General features: G+C 34.5%; 1 protein-coding gene across 1 annotated transcript; it reads left to right on the top strand.

Annotated features, from left to right (window-relative positions):
• On the top strand, positions 1-22,123 carry LOC115963390 (protein CASP). Its single transcript, XM_031082374.1, has 19 exons — positions 1-281; positions 4,151-4,261; positions 4,605-4,783; positions 6,185-6,334; positions 7,267-7,355; positions 7,514-7,623; positions 7,760-7,854; positions 12,051-12,106; positions 13,146-13,311; positions 13,588-13,680; positions 15,619-15,747; positions 15,965-16,084; positions 16,639-16,719; positions 18,297-18,404; positions 18,521-18,664; positions 19,655-19,756; positions 21,277-21,356; positions 21,582-21,674; positions 21,754-22,123. The coding sequence occupies exons 1-19, from the start codon at positions 197-199 to the stop codon at positions 21,812-21,814; spliced, it is 2,052 nt and encodes a 683-aa protein (XP_030938234.1). The 5' UTR covers positions 1-196; the 3' UTR covers positions 21,815-22,123.
• The last annotated feature ends 2,589 nt before the right edge of the window (positions 22,124-24,712 follow it).

Here is a 24,712-nt window from a genome sequence, read left to right as displayed (position 1 = left end):
TTTACTTCTTAAGCAATACCTCACTACTATAAAATCTGAAGGAAATCCATTACCCAAAAAATAAAACCATTAGACTTAAAGCCAAAGCTCTCTTAGATCCATCAGAGCAAACTAAAAATTAAAATTCTCGTTGTTGCAGAGACTGAAGAACACACACAAAAAAAAATCAAAACCCAGCGATTCGGATCCGTTGAAAATGGAGGCTCCGCAAGTTGGATCCGAGAGGGACAAACCCAACCCGTCCTCTTCTCCTACCCCAATCGTCGCCAATTTCTGGAAAGGTAATTCCAATTCCCAATTCCCAATTTCCAATTCTCGCATTTCCATCTAATTTGTGAATTTGTTTTTCTGATAATCATTCCACATTGAATTTTTCTTTTACTTACATAAAAATTGGTGGTTTTTTTTTTGGTCTATATAGTTTGGAGTACTCTTTTAGTTGAAGCTATAGTTTTTAGCAGATGAAGATTAAATGCCTCTTTGGTTTGAGAAATTTTCAAACACATATATCAATATATGCACAGTCTCACTTGTTAACGTGAATCTTATGGATTGCTTAGAAGTTAGAACAGAATATGATAGTGTTACATCTGAATCTTCATTTTTATATTTTTGATTAATTTTGCATTTGAAAAATGGGAAATTGAGTGATTCTATTTTTGGGATCTTGAAACTACACTATATCATGTTTTAGATCTGTGATCCTAGAATTGGGGTTAATGTTGTAGCGAGACGCGATAAAGTGATCAAAATCCTAAACTATTAAACAGCATAAAGAAAAAAAAGTTATCAAATGGATTAGCACAATGCCTTAGAAGTTACTGATTGTTACCCATTCTTGCCATTTTGGGCCAGCAGTCTCTTCTGGGAAACTTGAATATAGCCCGTTGTTCTCGTGCCCCGAGTCATTAGTGTTGAGTTCCTGAAATACACACGAAGTGGGATCGAAGGTGATAGAATAGTGTAAGGCTTTAGTCAGTTGACTAAAAAAATGAGAATTAAAGGGATTTTTTTTTTTTTTTTTTAAAATGAATAATGAAAATCAAATGGAAAATTAGGAACATAAAGAATAGATGTTAAAGATGATTACTTAGTGAAATGAAGAACTCATTTTCCAAGGACAAGGTCGAAAAGGACCATATATTAAAACAATATAGTGTTTAAGAAGATGCAAATCAGAGGAGTGAGAAAATTTGCTGGATATATGTTTGTTATTGCTGAAGTCAATGACTCAGTTATAGTTTTTTTTTTTTTTTTTTTTTTTTTTTCATTGTTCCTTTGTGTTCGTCATCCTGAACTCAAAGATTTTATTATTTTTAATCAATAATACTGCATGGATTACCTATAAAAAAAGAAAAAGAAAATTGGTTTGGGCTAATAGAAGCCTAGCTACCTCCAACAGATACTAGCGGCCCAACAGGCCCTTATGAGTACTAAAATGTTAAAATGACCCCTAGGCAAACTTAAAATCTAAAACAAAAAACCTCAATTTAAAACTGAAAAATCCCTGTTCACTATTCTGTAACTAAAAATTGCATAATCCTCTCCCTAATTATCCCATTGATGTTGATGCTCAGGACATGGATAATGATGATTATGATGGTGTTTCTGATAAGAGCGATAGAATGGATGATTAAATGTTCTTTTCACCTTATTATTCATATTGCTTTTGAATTTCATATTGTAGAGTTAGCTAGTTTCCATTTGCTATCTTATTTTGGATTTTGAACTTGGAACTTAGAACCATTTTCCATTTGTGTTGATAGTTATTTTGGTATGTGGTTGCTAATTAAACATTTGCAGAACATTTTTGATACATTGTGTTAAAACTTAAGTATATTAGTTTCATTAGTATAGATGTATTGATGTACGGTATACAAATTACATCATATTGATTTTTTTTTTTTATAAGTAATAATATTATTCATAAATGATAAAACTGATTAATATGACCCCTCATCATTACTTGGTCAGGGGTAAGGACCCCATCAATAATGTCTAATTGTATTATTTTAACTATGAGAGTTCGCTATTGTTAATGTGGCGTGAAGTGTGGGTGAGAGAGTGTTTTTGTGCACTATTGTATCTCCCTATTTTTTTATAGTGAAATTTCTCTGTCGTCTCCGTGGAGGTAGGCAGTTTGCCAAATCACGTAAATTCTTGTGTTTTTTGTGTGTGGTTGTTATTTAATTTCCACTTATTTACTGTTATTGATTTGAGTCCTGGGGTACTATCTGCACAACAACTATCTGTTGGAAAATTTAGTATTCTTGTCACCTTCTTGCAACCATAGGGCTCTTGATTTCTATCGTTAAATCCCCTTTCAAAGCTTTCAGTTTGTCGACCAAAATAAAACTCAGAGTACCTTGGAAATGGTATGAATTCCACCACTCCTTAACCATCCCCTTAAAGCCTTCAGCCTTCAACCACATATTTTCAAATCTGAAAGGTCTTCATCCATGATGTGTTCTACCACATTCCAAAAGGATAGGGAAATGGTTTGAGCATATTCTAGACAACTTGCATTGAGCGAGAAAGGAAAATGCCCTTCCCAATCAGAAGTGAACAAAAATTTATCAATTCTAGACATAAGTGCTAACTCACGATTATTCAATTAAGTGAAATTGTTCCATGTAATTTATAATTTTTGTGATTATATGCTAACTCATTATTCACATCTTTGTTTTTTAATGGATGAATTCATAATTTATCTGATTATTTAACATACATAGTCACAATCTGTGTTTTTTTTTTTTTTTTAAATATTTTTTTATACGTTTTTTCCCAAAAAAAGGGAAGATCTTACTATCCACGATCCAATCCCACAATCCACAATTCTGCCTGCCTCCATGATCCTATCCTACAATCCCAACTTTGACGACCTTGCTTGTAGCTCAACTAGTTGGCACTTTTTGGTTTTTCCAACGGATACATCATAGGTTCAAATCTCTCCTTTCCAAACTATTAAATTATCAAAAAATGCTTATTCATATTACACTGTAATCATCATTATAGAGTACCAAACATGCCCTAAAACATCAATCTCTAGGTTCAAAAAGTTCAAGAAATATTTTTTTAAAATTTCTTAAATTATTAAATCAGAAAAGGCTTCCTATAATGAAGGCTGCTTCATAGTAGCGTTCAGTGTTCCTAGAATCATAACCCTTTGTCTTACATATGACAATTAAATTCCAACCATCCAACTTCATCAAAAGTCATAAGCTAGTCATATGACCTTTTAAAAATACTCACAACATAATAAGTTAAACATAATATAGAAAAATAAAAGACTAGTCTTGTACAGTATTAAAAGCATGCTTAGTGCTCAAGGCTCAAAGCTCCAGGTCTATGCACTTTGCATGGCCAAAGCAAAGCTCATTTCAAGAAGCACACCTTCGGCATGCTTTTTTGGCGCGTTTTGAAGATGCACAAAGCACGCCTAGGCACACTTTTTTATTTATTGCTAAAAAAATATGAATTAATAAAATTAATTGCTTGATCTTGAAGGAATTGACATGGAAAATTGATTTGTTACACAAATGCTATTCTTAAGGTGTTTGTATTACAAAAGAAATTTTTTTATTTACATGTCAAAAGATACGAACAAGGCTAATTTGCTGTTCCTTCTTATGCTTTTTTGTATTTGCCCGTTAGATGTATGTTGATTGACGAGTGTGTGAATCGAATGGCCAGAACATTTTTCAACTTGGGAAGTATACAAGAGAAATCTCCAGAACGAAATATGATCTCTGACTGATTTAGAACTTTTCATGGGTAGAGAAGATGGTGATTTTCTCTTATTTGTGCTAGCATGCTACAGTAACATATCCTCTATCTTTCTAGCAGGTTATGAAGAAGAGAAATATTATAGTAACTTGTTGAATTGAACACATTATTATTATTTTTTTTCTTATTTCTTTATTCAAAATTCTAACCATATTGATACCTATTTCATACCTCATTTCTTATTGAGGGTCCGCAGATCCCCCCCTTCCCCCCCCCCCACCCTCCTTTGTGCCTCCTGATTTTATTTCTGTTGTAATGTGATTGTTTCAGAGTTGCGTCAGTCAACATATTTCTTGTGTATCATCCAGCAAATAAATACCATAATGTTAAAGCATTCACGAATTTCTGTTTTTCTTGTCCACAGGTTTTGATTTAGAGAAGGTAAAGGTTATTTTGGATGAACAAGGGCTAAGGATAGCTGATAATCAGGAGAACAGCCAGAAAAATCGACGGAAGCTTGCAGAAAGCACTAGAGGTATTAATTATACATCTTTAAACAATCAGGCTAATGTTTCACACTTTGTGTGGGACTGTAGGAGGGTAGTAGGGAAGAGGAGAGAGAGAGAGAGAGAGGAAATGATCCCCCCCCCATATTTATTATTTCTTTTGTTTAAAGGAAGGGGGCAGGAAAAGAATCCAGGGTAATAAATGAAGATCTACTTTCTCTCCTGGCTCACCAAAGTGTTTTTTTAAAAAAGAGATCCATTGGGGATGTCTTAGTGGAGTCTATCTCTTCTTTTATGTTTTTCCATTGCCACCTTTTTTTTCTTATAAATAAAATTGTTTTGGTGTTATATTTAAAACTGTTTTGATAACAGATTTCAAGAAAGCTTCAGCAGAAGAAAAGTTAAGTTTGTTTAACTCTTTACTTAAGGGATACCAAGAAGAAGTTAACAATCTCACCATGAGAGCAAAGTTTGGAGAAAATGCTTTTCTTGAAATTTATCAAAAACTTTATGAGGCTCCAGATCCTTATCCAGCTCTTGCTTCAATTGCTGTAAGTACCAGTGTGTCTCGTTATTGTGTTGCATTAGAGCAAGTTTCAATTAGAGATTGCTTCTAAATTGTATATTAGTAAACCCCTTTAATACTATTGTCTTTAAAGTAATAAGTAATGAGGGTAAAGCTATCACCAAGAAGAAGATAAGAAGAACAGAAAAGAAGAGTAATGAGGCTAAAGCTACCTAAGGTTTCTCTATGATTGGATGGTGGCTAATAGTTTACACTCTTCCCCAAATTTGTTGGATTTTTTTGAGCTTTTGAATTTTAGATGATAGTTTCCTTTTAGTTTGTTTCTCTTGTATTTACTTATTTATTAGTAAAGTTAAGGAGTCTTGAACCCTTGTTTCTCTTGTATACATCTGTGTACTTATGCATCTTGCTGACAAATTGGCAAGAGTGAAACAGTAGGATATTTTATTCTGTAGAGCATCCAATTAATGTTATCAAGCAGTCATTGCTAAGCAGTGTATTTAAGTGGATGGTGATTTTAGGCAACACTCCTTTTTTTGGATAGCTTGCGTTTTACTGTGATTTTTCTTTTTGGGACAGTGTTTTATTATTTATTCGCTTTGAATGATATACATTTTTAATTATATAAAAAAGGTACTAGGGTTGTGCTGCTTATTGCTCTGGAATGAATTTTATTACTTATCAAAAAACTAAAAGAGGAGAGCCCTGAAGTACACTGAGTATGTACAGAAGTTCTCTTAAAAGATTCAAGCAAAGCACAACTGCTCAACAAAATCTAGAAAAGAAGCATGGATTACGCATTCACTCACACAGTGATCTAAGGAACAAAAATCTTAGATCAACTATAGAGAAAACAACATCATTCAAAGTGTGGTTATCCCCAGCCTTAGTGATGTAATCACCGCAAACATCAAACAACCTTTGCTACCTATGCAACTTCTGTTGCATCTACTATTAAAACTTATATAGTTATATTAAATCTCTTCAAGCTTGTTGAGTATGAACAAGTTCTTCATTAGGTATTTCAATTCCATGGTTTAAGGTTTTCAAAAATTTCCAAACAATTGCTCTCTCTCTCTCTCTCTCTTAAATTATTTAGTTTGCAATAAGTAATAGTAGATGTGACTAGCTTATAAGCCGGTACAAAACCTAGGCCTCTGGTGTTAGATCTATAAGGCTTTAGCGCCTAGTTGAGGTTTTGCCATTCAAACAATGGCTCTATTCTTGAATTGTTTGACCCCTTGTACCCTCCCTGTGTACTAGTGTGTTCCTTTTTTGATATCAATAAACTTATTACTTATCAAAACAATGGCTCTATTCTTTGTGTCTATGTGCTGAAAGCTTCTCTCTGTGCACTATGCACACACAGTGTGTCTCTCTATGCCATCATTTTATTAGTAAATTCACATATGTCTGCTGCATCCAGGACCAAGATATAAAACTGTCTGAACTAGAATCTGAGAATCGGAAAATGAAAGTTGAGCTTGAGGAATTCCGGACAGAGGCTACCCACTTAAAGAATCAGCAGGCAACAATACGAAGACTTGAAGAACGCAACCGCCAGTTAGAGCAACAGGTTAGTAATGCTTACTATAATTACAGTAGTAGCACGAATAGTTTAGGTGGATTGGTGTTGTATGTGCAAAAGCAGTGTTGAAACTGTTTCACTTGCTAGTGAGTTGCACAGTTTCCCATATATTGTGGTCTTTTGCATTTTCATTTTTCAGGATTCATTAAGGTAATGCCTAAAAGAGTAGTGGAATTACTTTTTGGGTGGAGGAACTAGTTTGGTAAACATGGTAGATCTTTTACTTGGAATTTAGCTGCCTCATGAATATGATTGGTTCAGTAGTTTGAAAATTTGTAATCCTCGAAGTTTAATAATTAAAGCTCTTGGTCCTTTACATAAAGATGGAAGAAAATAAAATTTTTAAGAACTTTAAAAGGGTGACATTTATATAATTTTCTTACAGAAAAGTAATGATAGACAGAAGGGTTAAGCAAAATAAGAGTGAAAAGTTGGTGCAGTTTGCTTCTTTTTCTTAGGGAGTCTTATTATCTTTTTATTTTTTTTTATCTTATTGTATAAAAGTCTTAGTATCTTGCAGAAAAAAGGAAGTGCATGAAAAAAAAATGTTTCATTTGATTTGTTTATTCCTGCCTACACATTGTGGGGTAGATGGAACATAGCATTTTTGCTTTTATGAACTCTTTATTAACTGCCAAGTAAGTTTTAAATGGGAACTGATAATTTTATTTTATAACTTTGATGTTTGAGCTTCTTATTTGTGTCATTGTAGTCTAATATGTCAATACTTTGAGGTGCTGGCTTTTGAGATTCTCATGGCCATTTCCTTTCTTTCCTCAAGTTCTATTCATTAAATGTGAATTCAAAACACAGAAAATGTGGTATGACTGATATATAGTTCCCATTTATATGAAATTATGTGTAATCATCGGAATGATGGTTTTTCCTTTTAATATGTAAAAATTCTAATGTGTGTTCAGATGGAAGAAAAAGTAAAAGAAACTGTGGAGATGAAACAACGTAGCTTGGCAGAAGAGAACCAGAAGACTTTGGAAGTTTTAAAAGAAAGGTAACATCCTTTCTAGTGGCACTGCAAATTCTGTTATGGAGCTGAGGTCATTAGGCATATATATTATTTATTTCTGGACAGTTTGCTTTTGTGTATATTATGTCCTATTGAATTGTCACATTATTATGGCCCTGATTTATGATCCCTTCTTCACACAGGGAACAATCGCTGCAAGATCAATTACGACAAGCTAAAGAAAGTGTTTCCACTATGCAGAAATTACATGAACTTGCACAAAGCCAGTTATTTGAACTCCGTGCACAATCAGGTGATACGCTAATTTTGATGGCATCTTCTTTTCTTTTTGTTCTCACAAGACACTCTGAATTGAACCTTTATGCCTCATCTTTCTGCCCAGCAAAGGTTGTCTTTATATTATCTTATCTGTTGTTTAATAATTTCAGATGAAGACACTGCAGCAAAGCAATCAGAGCTCAGTCTATTGATGGATGAAGTTGAACGGGCTCAAACACGGCTTCTTAGTCTTGAGAGGGAGAAGGTGCATTTGCCGTATCCATTGAGCCATATTTTTAAAAGGATCCAACTTACCTTAAATCCCTAATAATAAATCTTAATTGTACAATATTCATTTACTTAACTGTTGACTGTCCAAAAGGACAAAGTTTCTCTCCAAACTAGTTTGGAGGGAAACGCTCAAACTCTCACTAAAAAATTAACATGGTTACATATTTTGAAAATCTAACCATTGGATTACATGTTTTTTAGGTTTTTATCATGCATGTCAAATTTCGTTTAAATGGATGTTCAAATCAGATGTTATTTACTATTCGATTCATAAAATATTTTTCATGCATAATTTAAGACTACAAAACTCTCTCACAAACACACATGGGGCATGCAGGCAGCTGTGTCAATGCCATTCCCATGTCCGACACGACACATTGCCTGTTTTGGATGTTGATAGATCTAAACTGTCAATAGCTAGTTGGTATCTTTTAAGTTGGGAGTGTTCAACAGAGCTTTTCTCATCCCAAAGGGATATTCTATTGTGAGTCGGTGTTGTATGTATGTAGTGAGGAAATGGTGGACCGTCTTTTGATACATTATAGCGTGGCCTTCGAGTTGTGGAGTTTAGTTTTTAAATCTTTTGGGATTCAGTGGGTCTTATGGATAGAGGAATTGGGTTGGCAAGCATTCATTAGATAATTGGAATCTTGTTCCTTTATGTTTGATGTGGACCTTATGGAGGGAAAGAAATTAGTGCACTTTTGAAGATTTGGAAAGCACAGGGAGTCAATTGCTATCAACTTTTACTAGTTCCTTATATGCATGGTCCCGTGGATGGGGATTTATTATTAGTGGTTCCATTGTGTTAATTCACAGATGAGACCAAATTCTTGAGTTCCATGAACCCTCTCATACGTGGTTTTGGGTTGTTCATCTGCTGTGAATTGGAAGATTCTGTGGCCTTACATCAATTTCAATACTAGTAAGCAGCCTCATTGCTTCCTTTTCATACCTTCTAAAAGAGACCCAAAAATTTATTGAATCCCTTAATCCTATTCATTACCCACTTTGAAGGTTGAGTTCTCTAACTACCTCGCCTCACTACCCTAATACATGTTCAATGGGATGGCTTCGAGAGCTTCCTGACTGTCTTCCTCTTGCTTAGAGTTACCCTCTTGACGCATTTGGGTATGTTTATACAATTCTTTCCTCCAGTTCGACATCTACATTAGAAAAAATTGTACCTAAAGGTGGACTATCATTCATCTAACCCAATAATTCCTCAACATTCTTGTGCTTGATAGCATTTCTCTATCTTTCCTTACATGGGATATTGCCAAGGACAACCCAAGAAATATCTAGGTCTAACACGGGTCCAATCAGACATGCTAAAACTTTGGGCACTAGGAAGTGACTAATCTCGACTAGTACCCCCCCCAAAACGCAATGAACATCTTGATTGATTTTTCGTCTTCTTCAGCATGTTGCTCCATTTACATCCTTGTCACCATCTCTGTCTTTCCCCTTTTGGCGTCTCTGGTCTACCCCTCTTCCCCCATCGTCTTCAATGGGTAAACAAACAATATTCTATTGGGTCCTTGCAAGGGTCTTTGTCCCTTTTTGGGTTTTCGGGTTCTTAGTGCAGCCCAATATCATGTTGTTGGAGCACTATTCTACCTTTGGGCCAAACATGAATCATGGGCCCATGATGAAACCTGAGTCAGGCCCCATAGAGACTTGTTTGGCTGCCTAAACATTGCGTTTAATTTTTTGTTTGATTATGTGTGGCCCACTTCTAGATCCCATTTCTAATTCCTTCCATGCACAAGCCCTATTCTCCCATTTTCCAAAATTGTCACCCTAAGAGATCTCACATCAATGTGTGTAAAATAGGTATATGGTGTCAAATTTGCACATTTAAGCTCAAAATTTCCCACATCAATCAATCTAAAAGTGTGTGAAATACATTGTTGCTATAGTAACCGTGTAAATATATACGGTTACTGTAGCTGTGTATTTCAATATTTTATTAATTTCCTTTACTTTTGTATTGCTTTCACGTTTCGCTCTTCTTTTCTTTCTCAGCAAACCAAGCTCTCTCCTTCACTTCTCCCTCATCTTACTACTTGCTCCATTTCAGCTCTCGCTCATCTTTGATCATTTGCTCATTCTCTTCACCACGTAGCAAGAATGTGATCGGCTTGGAGGCTTTGTATTCCGATGAGACCTAGAGGGTGGATTGGCTTGGAGCTGATGCAGTTCTTGGGTTTGCAAGGGAGCTGAAGCGTCTTCCTCCACCATGTTAGGTCGTCAATCATCCTCCTCCACAGTCTTTGTGAGGGAGCTGAAGTGATTCTTGGGTTTGATTTGGAGATTGATGAGGCTGGGGTTGATTTTTGGGTTTGATTTGGAGGTGGAGGAGGATTTTGGGTTTGATTTTTGGGTTCATCATCCAAATTTTGAAATGTTTGTGTTGGGGCTTGGATGATTTGGGCAATGCAGATATGATATATTGTGAACTGCTGCACAGGTGGTTCATAAGGATTGTTTAGTCTTGATTGTGGTTTTCTGGTGACTACTGCCGAAACCAAGTTTTGTGAGCTGGCGTTGCTGCTGAATTCAGATAAGGTTTGCCCATTGATGAGGGTTTTTTTTTCTGGGTTTGATTTCATAGTGGATTTTGAGGTGAATATCTGTTTGTTTGCTGAGAAAACAAAGGATAGTTAATGAAAAAAAATGACAAATATAATAACAAAAAATGAATGAAAAATTATTATTTAAGTAAAATAGAATGTAGAATGGATAATCTGATGAGTGTTTTGGAAAAGTGGTTATATAAAATAAAAAAAGTAGGTCCTTATTCTAAAATAGTTAAATAGACAAATTTTGCATGAACTTATGTGAATGCTCTAAGGTTCAAATTTTCTCCTTCCCTCATCTATTACAATTCTCGTCTCAACGATTATATATGAGGAATTTTCGGTCCTTAATTCGCATGTCTCCTTTTCAATTCCCTTCCTTTCTAGGCTTCGTCATAAGTTCTCACAAGTCCACCCCTCCCCTTTCAACACCACCACAGACGACAGGTTGTTTTCCCTTCTGATGGTTTTCCAGTATTAAGGTTCGGTGGGTGCTCCCTTCTCAACCTCTATCTGGTTTCTATGGAGTCATGTGGCTTGAAAGCCCTTTGCACCTCCTGCTTGAAGCCTTTCCACCCACCATTCTATTTTTGCCCTCCTTTCTAAACGTTAATAACTCCAAGGACTGGCCTTTTACCGTTGGGCCTTTGCCAGATCATCAAGGCCTTGCCTTCCTCCCTCATCCTTCTAATGATGTGGACATGGTGGTTCGCACTACAAAGTTCCGTTACTTGCTCCAGTAGCTACCTCACTCCTGCTTGACCCAAGAACACCAATCAAATGAAGCCTCTTCCACTTACATACATACGTAATCAGAATGTTTTGGTTGTTTCCTCTAAAGACTTTAGTTTCTACCCAAAAGAACCTCAAATCTGCCATGTTGTTTGGCTAAGCATGAATAAAATCTGTTTGACTACTGCCTCTCCACCTTGGGGACCCCCTACATTTGTTGTTGAGACAGCTGGTGGAGTTGCTGGTTCCCTAGATGGAGGACACTCTTTGCGTCGCACAATGTTGGCTAGTGGACAAACCCCAACAAAGAGCCTTGGCGCAACTTTTCTCACTACTTTTATATTTTTTGATAAGTAGGGTTATTTATTAAAAAAAAAAAAAAAAAAGATTACTTCATGTTCACGATGATGAACACAGAGCATCGAAAAGATTACAAAGAAAATGAAGGGAGTCTTGGAACTCCAAAATAGAATGAAAATGAGTAAAACCCCAAGTGTGAGACCAATGAAACAAGGTATGATCAAGGGTTGCACCATATCTTTAAGGGTGCAGCTATTCCTTTCCTTCCACACCATCCGCATCAAACATAACAGAGTAAGATTCCAAACATTGGAATGGTGCCTCCCAAACTAATTTCACTACCCAAATAATATATCTGTCACTGTCAACTAGATTACCAACTAAACCCCAAATATCATAAAATATTTCACTCCACAAGGCATAGGAAGCATCACAATGAAGCAATAGGTGGTCCACGGTTTCTCCATGACACCAACGTATACAGCACCAATCAACTAATGGTCATTCATTCTGCTGATATACATGCCTTTTTTTTTCTTTTTTTTTTGATTTACAGGGACTTCTTCGTTCTCAATTACAGACTGCAAATGAAGATGCTGGAAATAAGAAGAGGTGAGGTACTTTGGTACCACAATTTTTACTTTTGTATCCACCCACACTATGACTCTAGGTTCACTTGAATAACAATGGATAGCATTGTTAGGAAAATACAATGAGTTAAAGCATACATGCCCGCTAGAGGAAAACTGGGAAGAATTTTTATACTTATTACTACATCAAACAATGTGGAAATGTTTGATGTAGTGCATTTGGTGGGAACACAATGCTCGAAGTTTTGAGGACTATGAATGAATGATTCCTGAGCTTAAGCTCTTTTTTTTTTTTTTTTTCTCTGCAAAACTTTGTTGGATTGGATTTTAGCTTTAGGCTCTTTCTCTTTGTGTAATCTTTTGGCTGTGCTTGATCTTTCTCTTTAAAACTTGTGCCTATCTATAACTTCTTGAACTTTGGTTATAGAGTTCTAATTAGAGAAAATTATATTAATAATTAAATGTACTCATAATGCGCTGCATTGCATAAGGAGGAAAAACAAAATATATATACATTCACTTACACACACACACACACACACATACATAGAAAAAAGGAGAGGGTGTCCATTTGACATAACCATGGTTTGTATGACATAACTTTTATTAAATTAGCATATGATTTTGGGTTTTCTTTTCTTTTCTTTATTTATATTTATTTTTTTGGTTCACTAAGTATCACTAAGCTTGCATGGTTGCACCTGTTCCACCCCTAGGCTAAAGGTGTATCATATATTTACCAGTATCTTTTTTCTAAAGAAGAATAACTGTTGAAACATTGAAATAATCTTTACATCTTCACAGAGCTAGCTTCCTTGTGACATGTTTGTGGCCATTATTTTTGGTCCCTGCCTTAAGATTTTACCTGGCTTTCTGTCCAACAATACAGATGGGTGTAAAAAATTTTGTTGGCTGTGCATATTTATGATATCTTTTTCCTCCAACAATTGTGTCCTCCATTATTAATATGTTCATCTTTCTGAATTTTTCATATCATTTTGCTGTTTTTTCCCCTTTTCTGTTTAATGTTTTTAGTGTACTATTGGTTATTGCGATTGCAGTGATAATTTAGATTCAAATAGCATCCTTGAGAATTCTTTGAATGCTAAAGAGAAAATAATCTCTGAACTGAATCGGGAGCTTCACAATATTGAAACAACCTTATCAAATGAGCAAGAAGAACACATGAAAGACATTAAGAAATTGAAGGTGCTGCTCAATGAAAAGGTATGCCACTTTGTTTTTCTATTGCTCATTCAATGTTAATAGTTAATCATGTTTAGGAATAACTGAAGTTATTGTTCTCCTCTGCCATTCATTGGGAATTCTGTTGCTAAGACCATAAATGCTGAAATATATTCAAATCTTGGTTATACTATCGCCTCATCTGATATCATTCACATTTTGTTACTGCTTGCTGTATCTCTGTTGATTATATTGTTTCGTTCCTGGCTCCATCTATAGATATATCTTAGCTCCTTTTGCCTTTTCTTATTAATTCAGGAAGTTGCTATTGAAGAGATGAAGAAAGAGCTTCAGGCAAGGCCAACAGAAAAAATGGTTGATGAATTGCGTAAACAATTGAAACTTATGCAGGTAGTTTGGTTCCTTCCCTGTTACTAAACAGTAGGGTCCCCTAATCAATTTCAACTTTTACCAAATGTTATGACATTTTTTAATAAGTGATTCGTATCTTTTGAAGTTTTATTGATGATGCTGCATGAAAATTTTCAAGTTGCATTAGCCTAAGTTTTCAAATAAAAAACATTATTTAGTATTTGGTTACTCTTTTAGGCTGTGTTTGGTGATACCAAACTAATGCATTCTCACAGATTTCTAGGCGCAAAATGCATTTTGGAGAAATTTGAGGTGTTTGGTATGACCATTAATCTCACATTCTAGAGCAAAAGTCAAAAGTCAAAAAATCTTGACGTTCTCATTTTAACTAAAGTAAGTGGGGCCCACCACTGACACTCACAATGACTATTTCTCTATCTGTTTCTCTTTCTTTTTTGTTTCTATATACATTGTTTTCTCAGCAAATTCACAGCAACAACCACCAAAATTACAACAAAAAAATCTAAAATCACAACACCAAAAACAAAAATCCCCAAAATCACAAGAAAAAAAAAATCTCAATCACAACACCAAAATAATAATAAAATAAAAACCAAAATCACACTTCTTATGTCGCCACTGCTGAGGCAGTGGATGAAGCGGAGGTCATCAAGGCCAAGCAGAGTATGGGTGATTGCCATTGCATCCCAACATGGGTTGTAGAAGGGTGCGATAAACCAGCTCCGGCTCGGCAGGAAAATAATGGGTCATTATGAAAATAACAATATTTTAGAGAGAGAGGGCAGAAAATATCTTATAGAGAGAGAAATGGTGAGAGAGGAAAGTAGTGGGAGAGAAAAAAAAAGACTAGTGAGAGGAGAAAAAAAGTGAGGAAGATAATAGCACCTGTAAATTTGCGAAAATTGAAAGAAAAGTGAATCTAGAAGCTTCAATTGTAGTTGAATTGGAGGATTAATTAGTGGAGTTTTTGAAAGGGAAAGAAGGGAAAAAGAGAAATGGGAGGGGGATGAACATTTGCTAAAGAAAGAAATGGGAGGGGGGTGAACGTGTGCTGAAGAAAGAAATGGGAGGGGGGTGGAAGAAAGTGTGATATGGGGAAAAAAGAAGGGGGAGGGAAAGTGAACGTGTGTGGTGGGGAAAATTTGGAGGAAAAATAAAAGTGGCGGTGACGATTAAAACTTGAGGGAAAAAAGATAGAAATGAGGTAGGGAAAAAAATTTATTTTTTTAAAGGTAAAAACACACACACACACACACATATATATGAGAAGCCATTATTATTATTTTTTTACTTTATTCATCCTAATAAAAAATTATTAAATGTACCAAAAAATGCATTCTACACTTTTCCAAACCAAACGTAATCCCATTCTGCATAATTACTTTTTAGTATAAGGTTTAGCATTATACCAAACGCAATTTTCGAAAGAAATACTTTTTTTGCCACTTTACATTCTGCAAAATGCTCTGCTGGAATGCATTCCACCCAGAAGTTGTTCTAAACACTACCTTAATAAAGTTGTGTATATCATGTTTAATGAGGCCTAGAAGAAGGATCTCACCAATAAGATGCTTTTCTGGCCCTGCAACCATACTTCACTTTGAGTCTGTGACTGCTATTTAAACCATCTGAATAACTAGTTCCAAGATTTGGTCATTTGTGTCACTAGATGGCCCAATATTTCAATATGCTCATCAACAGAGTGCTCTGTTGTTGGATATTTTTATGTGATATGTAGAACTTTTTCTGTGCTTGCTGTTACAAGTTCCGCTTTAAGTTATGCAACATCAATACATCCCCATTTCAGCCTCCTGATTGTTATAGAGTAGCATGTTTTTGTGTGTGTTTTCTTCCTACGGTGTCCACTGTACTTTACATGCATCTTTCTTGTGCTTCTTTGAAGCCTGACAGTACTTCGGTGCTTATCTGTCTAACATTACACCATTATATGTATAGGTACTGATTTATAATTCAATTGAGGCTGAAGATTGGGACGCAGCTACAGGTGGGGAAGAGATGAGCAAAATGGAGCATCTTCTTCTTGACAAGAACCGGAAAATGGAACATGAGCTCACACAGTTGAAGGTGTGAATTCTCCTTGTCCTGCTATTCCAAGCTATTCCAAGAACAAAATAGAAATTAGTGTGGTGGGGAAGAAAAAGAATACCTGTACATACAAATAGCACCAGTGTATTATGCACTAGACACTGCACGGAAAAAATTACCAGAAATATCTTCTAGACTTAGAATACCGTGTTTTATACTTATTTTTATAATTTTTACACCTTTCTACCACTTGCAGGTCAAACTAAATGAGAAAACAGCTTTGCTGGAAGCAGCTGAAAGCAAGACAGAAGAACTTAAAGCTAAGGTCAATGAACAGCAAAAGTTGATACAAAAGTTAGAAGATGACATATTGAAGGTTTGCATCTACAACTTCTTTTGAAAGTCTATGACTTGACTATTGGCTGCCAGATTTGCCTCTTAAGTGATATCCAGGTTTATGAATAGTCAGACCTGCATATTGGGCATCAAAATATCAATTTATGCAGCATGTAGTTTGTTAAAGATTCTGGTCAGTGATATTTAGAGTCATAATATTATTAATTAGAGCCAAGAGCCTTGAAGCTCAATTGGCAGTATTGGGTGTTCCAATGGAGACATCTAGGTTTCAAATTCTCTCTTCCAACTATCGAATAATCAAAAACTAATATTATTAATTAGGATGCATAAATGGGTAAATAATTAAATGTCAGTTTTTTACTCAGAAAAAACTTGCATAGCCAGCATACCTATAAAGTTGTATTTTTTATGCGTATGTAAGCTATTTTGTTTATTTGCTTAGCAATCTCAGTTAACTTGTTAGCTAACTTGTTAGCTTGTCTCTTAGAATTAAAAAACTTCTAAAAGTTTAATTGTTGATCATTTTTGTGTTTCACCTTCTTATGCATTCTGATTCTTTACCTTCTAATGCAGGGTTATAGTTCCAAAGATAGAAAAGGCAATCTGTTTGATGACTGGGATCTTTCAGAGGCCAGGGGTTCTGAGCTCTCTGAGGTACTTGTCTCTCTTTTGTTCTACCCCTCATTTTTGAGTTCACACAATATGGCGACCAAAAATACAGAGTTGGTATTTTCTTGAACAAGTAATGAATTTATTGGGGGAAAAAAAAACTTTGTGGATAGGGGTATACAAGAAGTCATTTTTAATGGGCAAGAAGGCTAAAAATAAAGAACAACATATGCTGCTATTAGTTTGCTGTTGGTATGATTTAATCAATGCCTAATTCTTCCTGGCTAGATTAAGGTTTCAAGATGCTGTTCCTTTCTTATGGGGGGACTCCAAGACTCATTTGGTGGGATGGAATAAGGTGTGTGCACCTTTGGAAAATGGTGGGTTAGGAGTAAGGAAATTAACAACCTTCAACAAAGCCTTACTAGGGAAGTGGTTATGGCGGTTTGGGCTTGAGGAGACAAGGCTTTGGAGAAGAGTTGTAGCTCTCAAGTTTGGGGAAGAATGGGGGGGATGGACTTCCAAACTAGGTAGAGGGGCTCATGGGTGTGGCTTGTGGAGAAGTATCCGCATGGGGTGGGAGGATTTTAGAAAAAATATTCACTTTGTGGTAGGGGCGGGAGATAGAGTTAAACTCTGGACAGATCAATGGTGTGAGGACTCTCCACTTCACTTGACCTTTCCGAGTGTGTATGGGATTGTTTCTAATAAAGAGGCATCGGTGGCCTCTTCTCTTGAGCGGTTGGGGATAGAGGATCGGAGAAGTTGGAATGTCCTTTTTATTCGGAGACCAAATGATTGGGAAATGGGTGTTGTGGATGAATTTCTCCGCACTTTGGGTGCAAATCTTCCCCCCACTGTGAATGGTGATCGTATGCAATGGAAGTTGACAAAGAATGGGGCTTTTAATATCCGCTCGTTTTACAATAAGTTGAGAAACCCCTTGCCCATTATCTTCCCTTGGAAAGGTGTTTGGAAGGTTAAGGCTCCTCGACGTGTTTCCTTCTTTGTGTGGACTGCTGTATGGGATAGGATCCTTACAGGTGACAATTTGAGGGGTAGAAGGATGGTTTTTGTTGACTGGTGTATCATGTGCCGTTGTAATGGGGAGACGGTGGATCATTTGTTACTTCATTGTGATAAAGCTTATCGACTGTGGAGTTTGGTGTTTAGATCTTTTGGGATCTTTTGGGTCTTGCCAAGATCAGTTGCGGATACTCTATTTGGTTGGTGGAACTGGCCTGGAAAGCATGTGTCTAGCATTTGGAACTTAGCTCCATTATGCTTGATGTGGTGTCTTTGGACGGAGCGAAACAGGAGGACTTTTGAGGACATGGAAAGTTCGGATGACCAGTTATTGGCCTCTTTCAGTGGCTCTCTGTTTGACTGATCTAGGGCCTGGGGACTCACCTCTAGTGATTCCCTCCCTTTGTTCCTTAGTTCTCCCCTGTATAATTAGTCTCCTCTCCTTTCTCTCTTTTTTTCTTTTTTCTCTATCTTTCCTGTTGTACTTTTCTATTTGCCTTATGTTTTTCTGCATAAGGTAGTTTCTTCAATATATATCTTTATTACTTATCAAAAAAAAAGATATCTCTTATTCATGTTAGCCTTTTCTGTATCAGAATGCAGATCAAAAACATATTTCCTCAGATCAAGATCAGAGTTCAATGCTTAAGGTGATTTGTAATCAGCGGGATCGATTTAGGGCACGTTTGGGAGAGACAGAAGAGGTATTATGATCTTTCGAAAATATTCAGTTTTGGCTTCCTATCCTTATTTGTAAATATTATATTGACATTGTTAGATTAGGGTTTAAATTTGTGATTTTGCTTTTCAATTGCACTAGGAAATACGGCATTTGAAGGAGAAGATTGGGCTACTGACAGTAGAGCTAGAAAAGACGAAAGCTGATAATGTCAAACTCTATGGAAAGATTCGTTATGTCCAGGATTACAACCATGAAAGAGTAGTCTCTAGAGGATCAAAGAAGGTACTTGATTGCAACTTCCCTGATTATTATAGTTATTGAACCAATCTGACCTGGCTGGTTGGACTGGTGAACTAGTAATCTGGAGCCTAGGCCAGTCTTAGTCCTAAATTATATTGTTAAAGTTTATGACTTGTCAAACCTAGTGGGTTCCTTTGGGCTTGCACAATCTGACAGGGTTTGTTAAACTGTCCTGGTTTTTTCAGATGCTCCAAGTTACATATCTGCCTAATTTAAAAAAAAAAAATATATATATATATATATATATATATATGTTTTTTAACAAAAGAAAAATGCTATATTAAGGAAATGAATCTAGGAATACAATATCTTCTATGATTTATTTGTGATTCTTTCTGAAAATGTATCTCTTAATTTATATAAAATTACTATGAAGGAAAATCATACAAATTTGAAATAGATTAAATTATTATCATTCCATTTTTTTTCTATATTTTTTCTTTTTACATATTTTCCCTTTAAATAAATTCTTTCTATTTCAATTTCATTGACTTACTTGATATATGCTGGATATTTCTTTTATGAGTGTATCTCTTAATTTGTTTTGTTGGTAAGTTCATACGCAATCTTCTTTATGACTTATTATGTGTGTTTTTACATTGACTCCATACATATGTTATAATTTTGGATTTGGTCAAAAAATAATATTGTTAAGCGCTCTCTATGTTTGTCATGCATAAAAAAGCTCAATAATTAATATTGTATTAAGTCAGTCATAATTTGCTCATATGTTAAATTGATTCATAAAGTTTTCAACATTTTTTTTCCTTTTTTATTTGTATTCTTAATTTTTATTTGATTTTTAATTGACCATGAGGTTTGATTGTTAATTCTCTAGTTGAATTGGCATTTGAGGGAACTAAAGCCTGCAGTTGCTCAAAGTAGTCTTGGATTTAATAACTAAAAATGTGGTCCTCTTAGTTTCTTGAAGCTTATTTTATTTATTTATTTTACTAAATTGTCATTTTTCAGCAAGCCGAAGATCTTGAAAGTGGTTTTACCTCAGATGTTGAATCTAAGTACAAGAAGATATATGAGGATGATATAAATCCATTTGCAGCATTCTCAAAAAAGGTTGTTATTCTTGAGCTTCTTTGATGAATTTGTATATTTTCTTTATATGCCCCTTTCTTTAGTTAGGCATTATATCAGATTTGAGGCCTTCCAAGATTTTGCTTTCTTCCATTTTGAAGTTGTGATATCTGATAATTACAGACTTAGGGTCCGTTTGGATACAGCTGAAAACTGAAAGACACTGTAGCGAAATAATTTTTAAATGTGTGAATAGTATCGTAGGACCCATTTTTAATGAAAAAGTTGCTGAAAAGTGAAATTTGTGGGTCCGTGAACAGTACACGATGTGCTGTGATTGGTCCAAAAAAATTTGAAAAGTCAAAGTTTGCAGCTCCTGTTCATTGAACAGTGCATGAACAGTAGCCGCAACACCCAAAATGCTCCAAAACGCGTGAAAAAGAAAAAAAAAAAAGAAAAAAAAAAAAAAAAAAAGCAGACAAAACGCAAACGCAGTTTTTTTCAGCCGAATCCAAACGCTCTCTTAATGTCCGTTTGGCATGATTAATTTTGCCAACTTATTTTATTATTCAGCTTATTTTTGCTACTATTCATGGGTCTCATTGCAAAAGTTTTCAGTTTCAACAAAATAAGCGGATCCCAAACAGACCCTTACAGTGAACAAACACAATGCTTTTCTGTTTTTTTTTTTTTTTTTTTTTTTGGGGGGGGGGGGGGGGTTTTCATCTAGGGCTTTCTGCTACTTAATAAAAAAAGAATTCTCCTGTTCTGAAATTCTGAAGCATTTTTAGTCTCAAAAGATGTTAATAATTTATTATCATCCAATGCTTACAGTGAACAAACACAATTCTTACTGCTTGTTTTGTTTTTTTTGTTTTTTTTTTTTTTGGGGGGGGGGGGGGGTTCATCTAGGGCTTTCTGCTACTTAATAAAAAAAGAATTCTCCTGTTCTGAAATTCTGAAGCATTTTTAGTCTCGAAAGATGTTAATAATTTATTATCATCCAATACTGAAAGTTGATACTTCTTTGGATTCCCAAGGGCTCCAAATGATTGTGGATTATCATATGCTAAGCCTGGTTAATTCCATCTATAAATATCAAATTTCATCAACAACAAAACCAGAACTTTATTCAAAGCTCATTTACATTCTTCTACTTTGGAGGTTGCTTTTCATAATTAGATTGGCCACTGGAAAAATATTTGCCCAGAAATTATTGGTCAATATTTCTGAAGCTGCTTATTTACTTTGGTGAAAAAGTTAATGCATTATCTAAACTGCAAACCTACCAAATATGTAATACTTATGAGGAGTGAAAGGATAACAAATCTAGTCAATGACAGCACGAGAAACCACCTTCTGTTAGTTTGGTAGACATTGCCAACAGTATTGGGTTACTTTGTACTGATAGCATTAATCTTCAATTGCTAAATATGCATCCCCAGATTTCTATTCTGCAGCATAACCATTTGTCTGCCCTCCTGTGGGTTATATATATTTCTTTTGAGTGCTAATATTTGTTATAAATCATGTACTAACTTAATTTGTTGACTTGTAATTAGGAAAGGGATCAAAGGTACAAGGAGTTGGGTTTCAGGGATAGAATCACGCTTAGCAGCGGACGTTTTCTTCTTGGCAATAAGTATGATTCTGTTGTCTGTATTCTAAGTTTTGAATTTCTTAATGTGTGCAACCTCTGCTTGTGGAATGTTATTTTTTATTTTCTTGATCGCTAGATTTGAAAGACAAGAAAAAGTTCGTGTTGGGTGACACTAAAAGAAACTGCTCTCTTATGTTTCTTCCTAATTTGGTTCCAATTTTTTCCTTTGTAGTGTATGTGAAATATAATAAGAGATAACTCTTGCAGGTATGCTCGAACTTTTGCATTTTTCTACACCATTGGGTTGCATATCCTGGTGTTCACCTGTCTCTACCGCATGTCAGCTTTGAGTTATCTTAGGTAACCATCAGTCATATGCGTTATTTGCTCTTCTTTCATTCTCGTTTATTAAATCTTCAACATATTCTGTTTTTTTCAGAAATGGCCCTGAGGAATCTCTTACTGGAGACAAAATTTTGAACCTTCCACATGCGATGTAGTGTCACACCAACACCTGTTCTCCACTGATATCACTTATGTGAGAAGAGAAGATACAGATGACATTATGGAAAGAGATGTCTCATACAATGTATATATAACAAAATCTGGTGCAAAGTTTACTTGCCAATTTGATGGTGCAACAAATATTGTAAATTCTTTTATTCTTGCCTTGAAATTTGGCCCTTGTATCAATGATGTATTAATACGAGCAAAATCATAGAAAATAATCTGGGCAATTGAAAAATTTACAGATACTTATTGACTTTTATCAAATGCATGATGATATAAAGCCAACTTATTGGCATTTCCATCTTTGCTAGAAAATCGTGACGGGGTTGTTGTTGTTGTTGTTGTTGTTGTTTTTTTTTTTTTTTTTTTTTTTTTTTAATGAGAATTCTGTAGTTACAACGGAGTGAGGAGATTTGAACACTAACTATAATGGAAACATATGGAGATGCCAACCAATTGAACTACAAGACTTTTGATAGCGATGTAGTTTGTTAGTTTATATGGATTGTCATTTTGTTTAGGTAACTAGGATGTAAGGGAAGTATTCATTAAAGAAAAGATTTAAGGGTAGTGTAGTTTTTGTCTTTTTCTGAATGGTTCGTTAGTCTGTTAATTAACGGTTAGAGAGTAGAGAATAACCAAGTGTTTTTTTTTTTTAATTTTATCAATACTATAATTTAGATGTAATAGAATTGCATTACTAATAACAAAGTATAGGCTTATCTTCTTGACAAGCTATTTTTTCAAAATCCTAAATATTTTGAAGTATCATATTGCATCCTTCTTGGATGGATCATTTCTATTATTGAAAATTTATCTAAATAAAAATAATAATAATTTCTTAGTAGATTTTGATAACTGACAATACACCATGTGAATCACCTTGACCCTCTATACCCTAATTATGAGCAATATCTTTTATGATCTCAAATAAGGACCTTTACTCCCATAATAGTCCAGTTCACTCTATAATAGTCTAGTTCACACACCTAAGTTGAGGATTAAGTTGAGGATAGGTTGAGCTTAGAAAGTTGTGATGGTGGTGTAAACCATCTTTATCTTGTAGGGAGCGGCGTTTGTAACAAAAAAGTGTTTGTAGAAGTTATGTGAATTTAATAGTTATGTTTATGGTCATTCTTGCCATTATTTTTGGAGAGCAGCTAATTGAGTTCTTGCATGGTGTGTGGTGCCACTTGTTATTAGTTTCTTCCAATATTTCAATCATTTTCACCAAGAGAGCTCTATTGGTTGACACCTCCACCTCTTGTTGTTTTCACTTCCCAATAGAGAGTGGAGACATTAAATCACCAACCCCAAGTATTGATGTATCAAAAAAAATATTTTTAATAATTTTTCATTGTAAAAAAATTGTAATATTTAGTATTCTATTTTATAAACAAAATAGAAAGACAAAGTAGTGTAGTGATTTGATCTACTATATGTGTTTTCAAACTTGAATTTGCATGATATAGTGACTATACAAATAGTCATGTTTCGTACCTACTCAAAAATGTGAATATCGTTTTGATAAAATAAAAATGCAAATATAGTTCAATTATTTTCTTATATTCTTCATTGTGTTATATATATATATATATATATATATATATATATGGAAATCTAAATAGTTAAGATTACTTTTAGTAAATTTACAAATAATCGAATATTTAATTTTAGATGACTTGTATGTCAATTGTTGTCATAGCAACTAAATATGAGGGAGAATGTCATATTTTAAATCTACTAATACAATTATTATTATTTCAAATAAAAATTTTTCTTATATAGAATTTATAAAAATATAATCATATAAATTTATTTAATATAAATAATTAGAGCAAAATTATAGGTAATTAATATATGTATTTACTCTATTGGCTAATTCAGTGAACTAATATTTTAATATAAATGCAAACTTTGTTGAAATGAAAGCCTAAATATATAAAGAAAAACTCAAAGAATGCATCACATGGCAAAACCTTACGCTATCACAAATGAGATATCTACTTTTATATGTACAAGCAAAGAGAACCTATTTCTAAGTAAAATGAAAATTAGATTACACCTTACTAAATTACCCATACTTATACATTTAAAAACACATGCAAATAGACCAATCTCAAGGCAGAACTTCTCACGATGTCAAGAGAGGCAAAAAAGAACCGATTCCTAAGAACCATTGGTATGTTTCTCTATTTCTAAAGTAAAAGTAGAGAACTTCATGTGATGATTTTTTTTTTAATAAGATAGAATGTGTAATGATTTTTGTTGAATAGATATATGGTTGATTTTATTTTTATTTTATAGTTCATTAATATTGGACTCTTAGCATTTTGCAATTATTAACTCACTTGGCATAAAATTAGAAAACATAAGTGGACTATGGATACATGGCAATTAGCCCACAATTGAAAATCTAATTTGAAACATAATTGAATTTTCTCTTAGTTTTGGTTTGGTTGTAAATAAATATATATAATTCTAAATTTCCAAATTCATTCAAACTAATTCTCTAAATACTTGAATCAAACTAAAATAAATTAAAATAAACTTAAGTACATGTAGGTCGGGTTGGGTTAAATAAATTGAAAAAACTATTAACATAAACCTAACCCAACTTGAAGCTAAAAAAAAAGGAAGTTACGACCCAACTCAATACCCGAAAACTAATTTAAAATTTTGGATTGGATTAATTTCATTAGGTTTATAGGTTGGATGCACGCCCCTAAACATACAATTGTTCTTCCAATGTAAGGATGTTCTTCTCAGTTTTTCAAATCAGCGCCTTTTTGTTAATGAAAAATCTTCTCGGATTCCTTGAAACACTTTATAATGGCATTGATTACGAGATACAAATAAATGTATACAATACATGAACAAGAACAACC

The sequence above is a fragment of the Quercus lobata genome, chromosome 10 (assembly GCF_001633185.2).
Source record: "Quercus lobata isolate SW786 chromosome 10, ValleyOak3.0 Primary Assembly, whole genome shotgun sequence".
NCBI lineage: Eukaryota > Viridiplantae > Streptophyta > Magnoliopsida > Fagales > Fagaceae > Quercus > Quercus lobata.
Note: the sequence above shows the minus strand (reverse complement) of the source record. Positions and strands in the feature narration are given on the sequence as shown.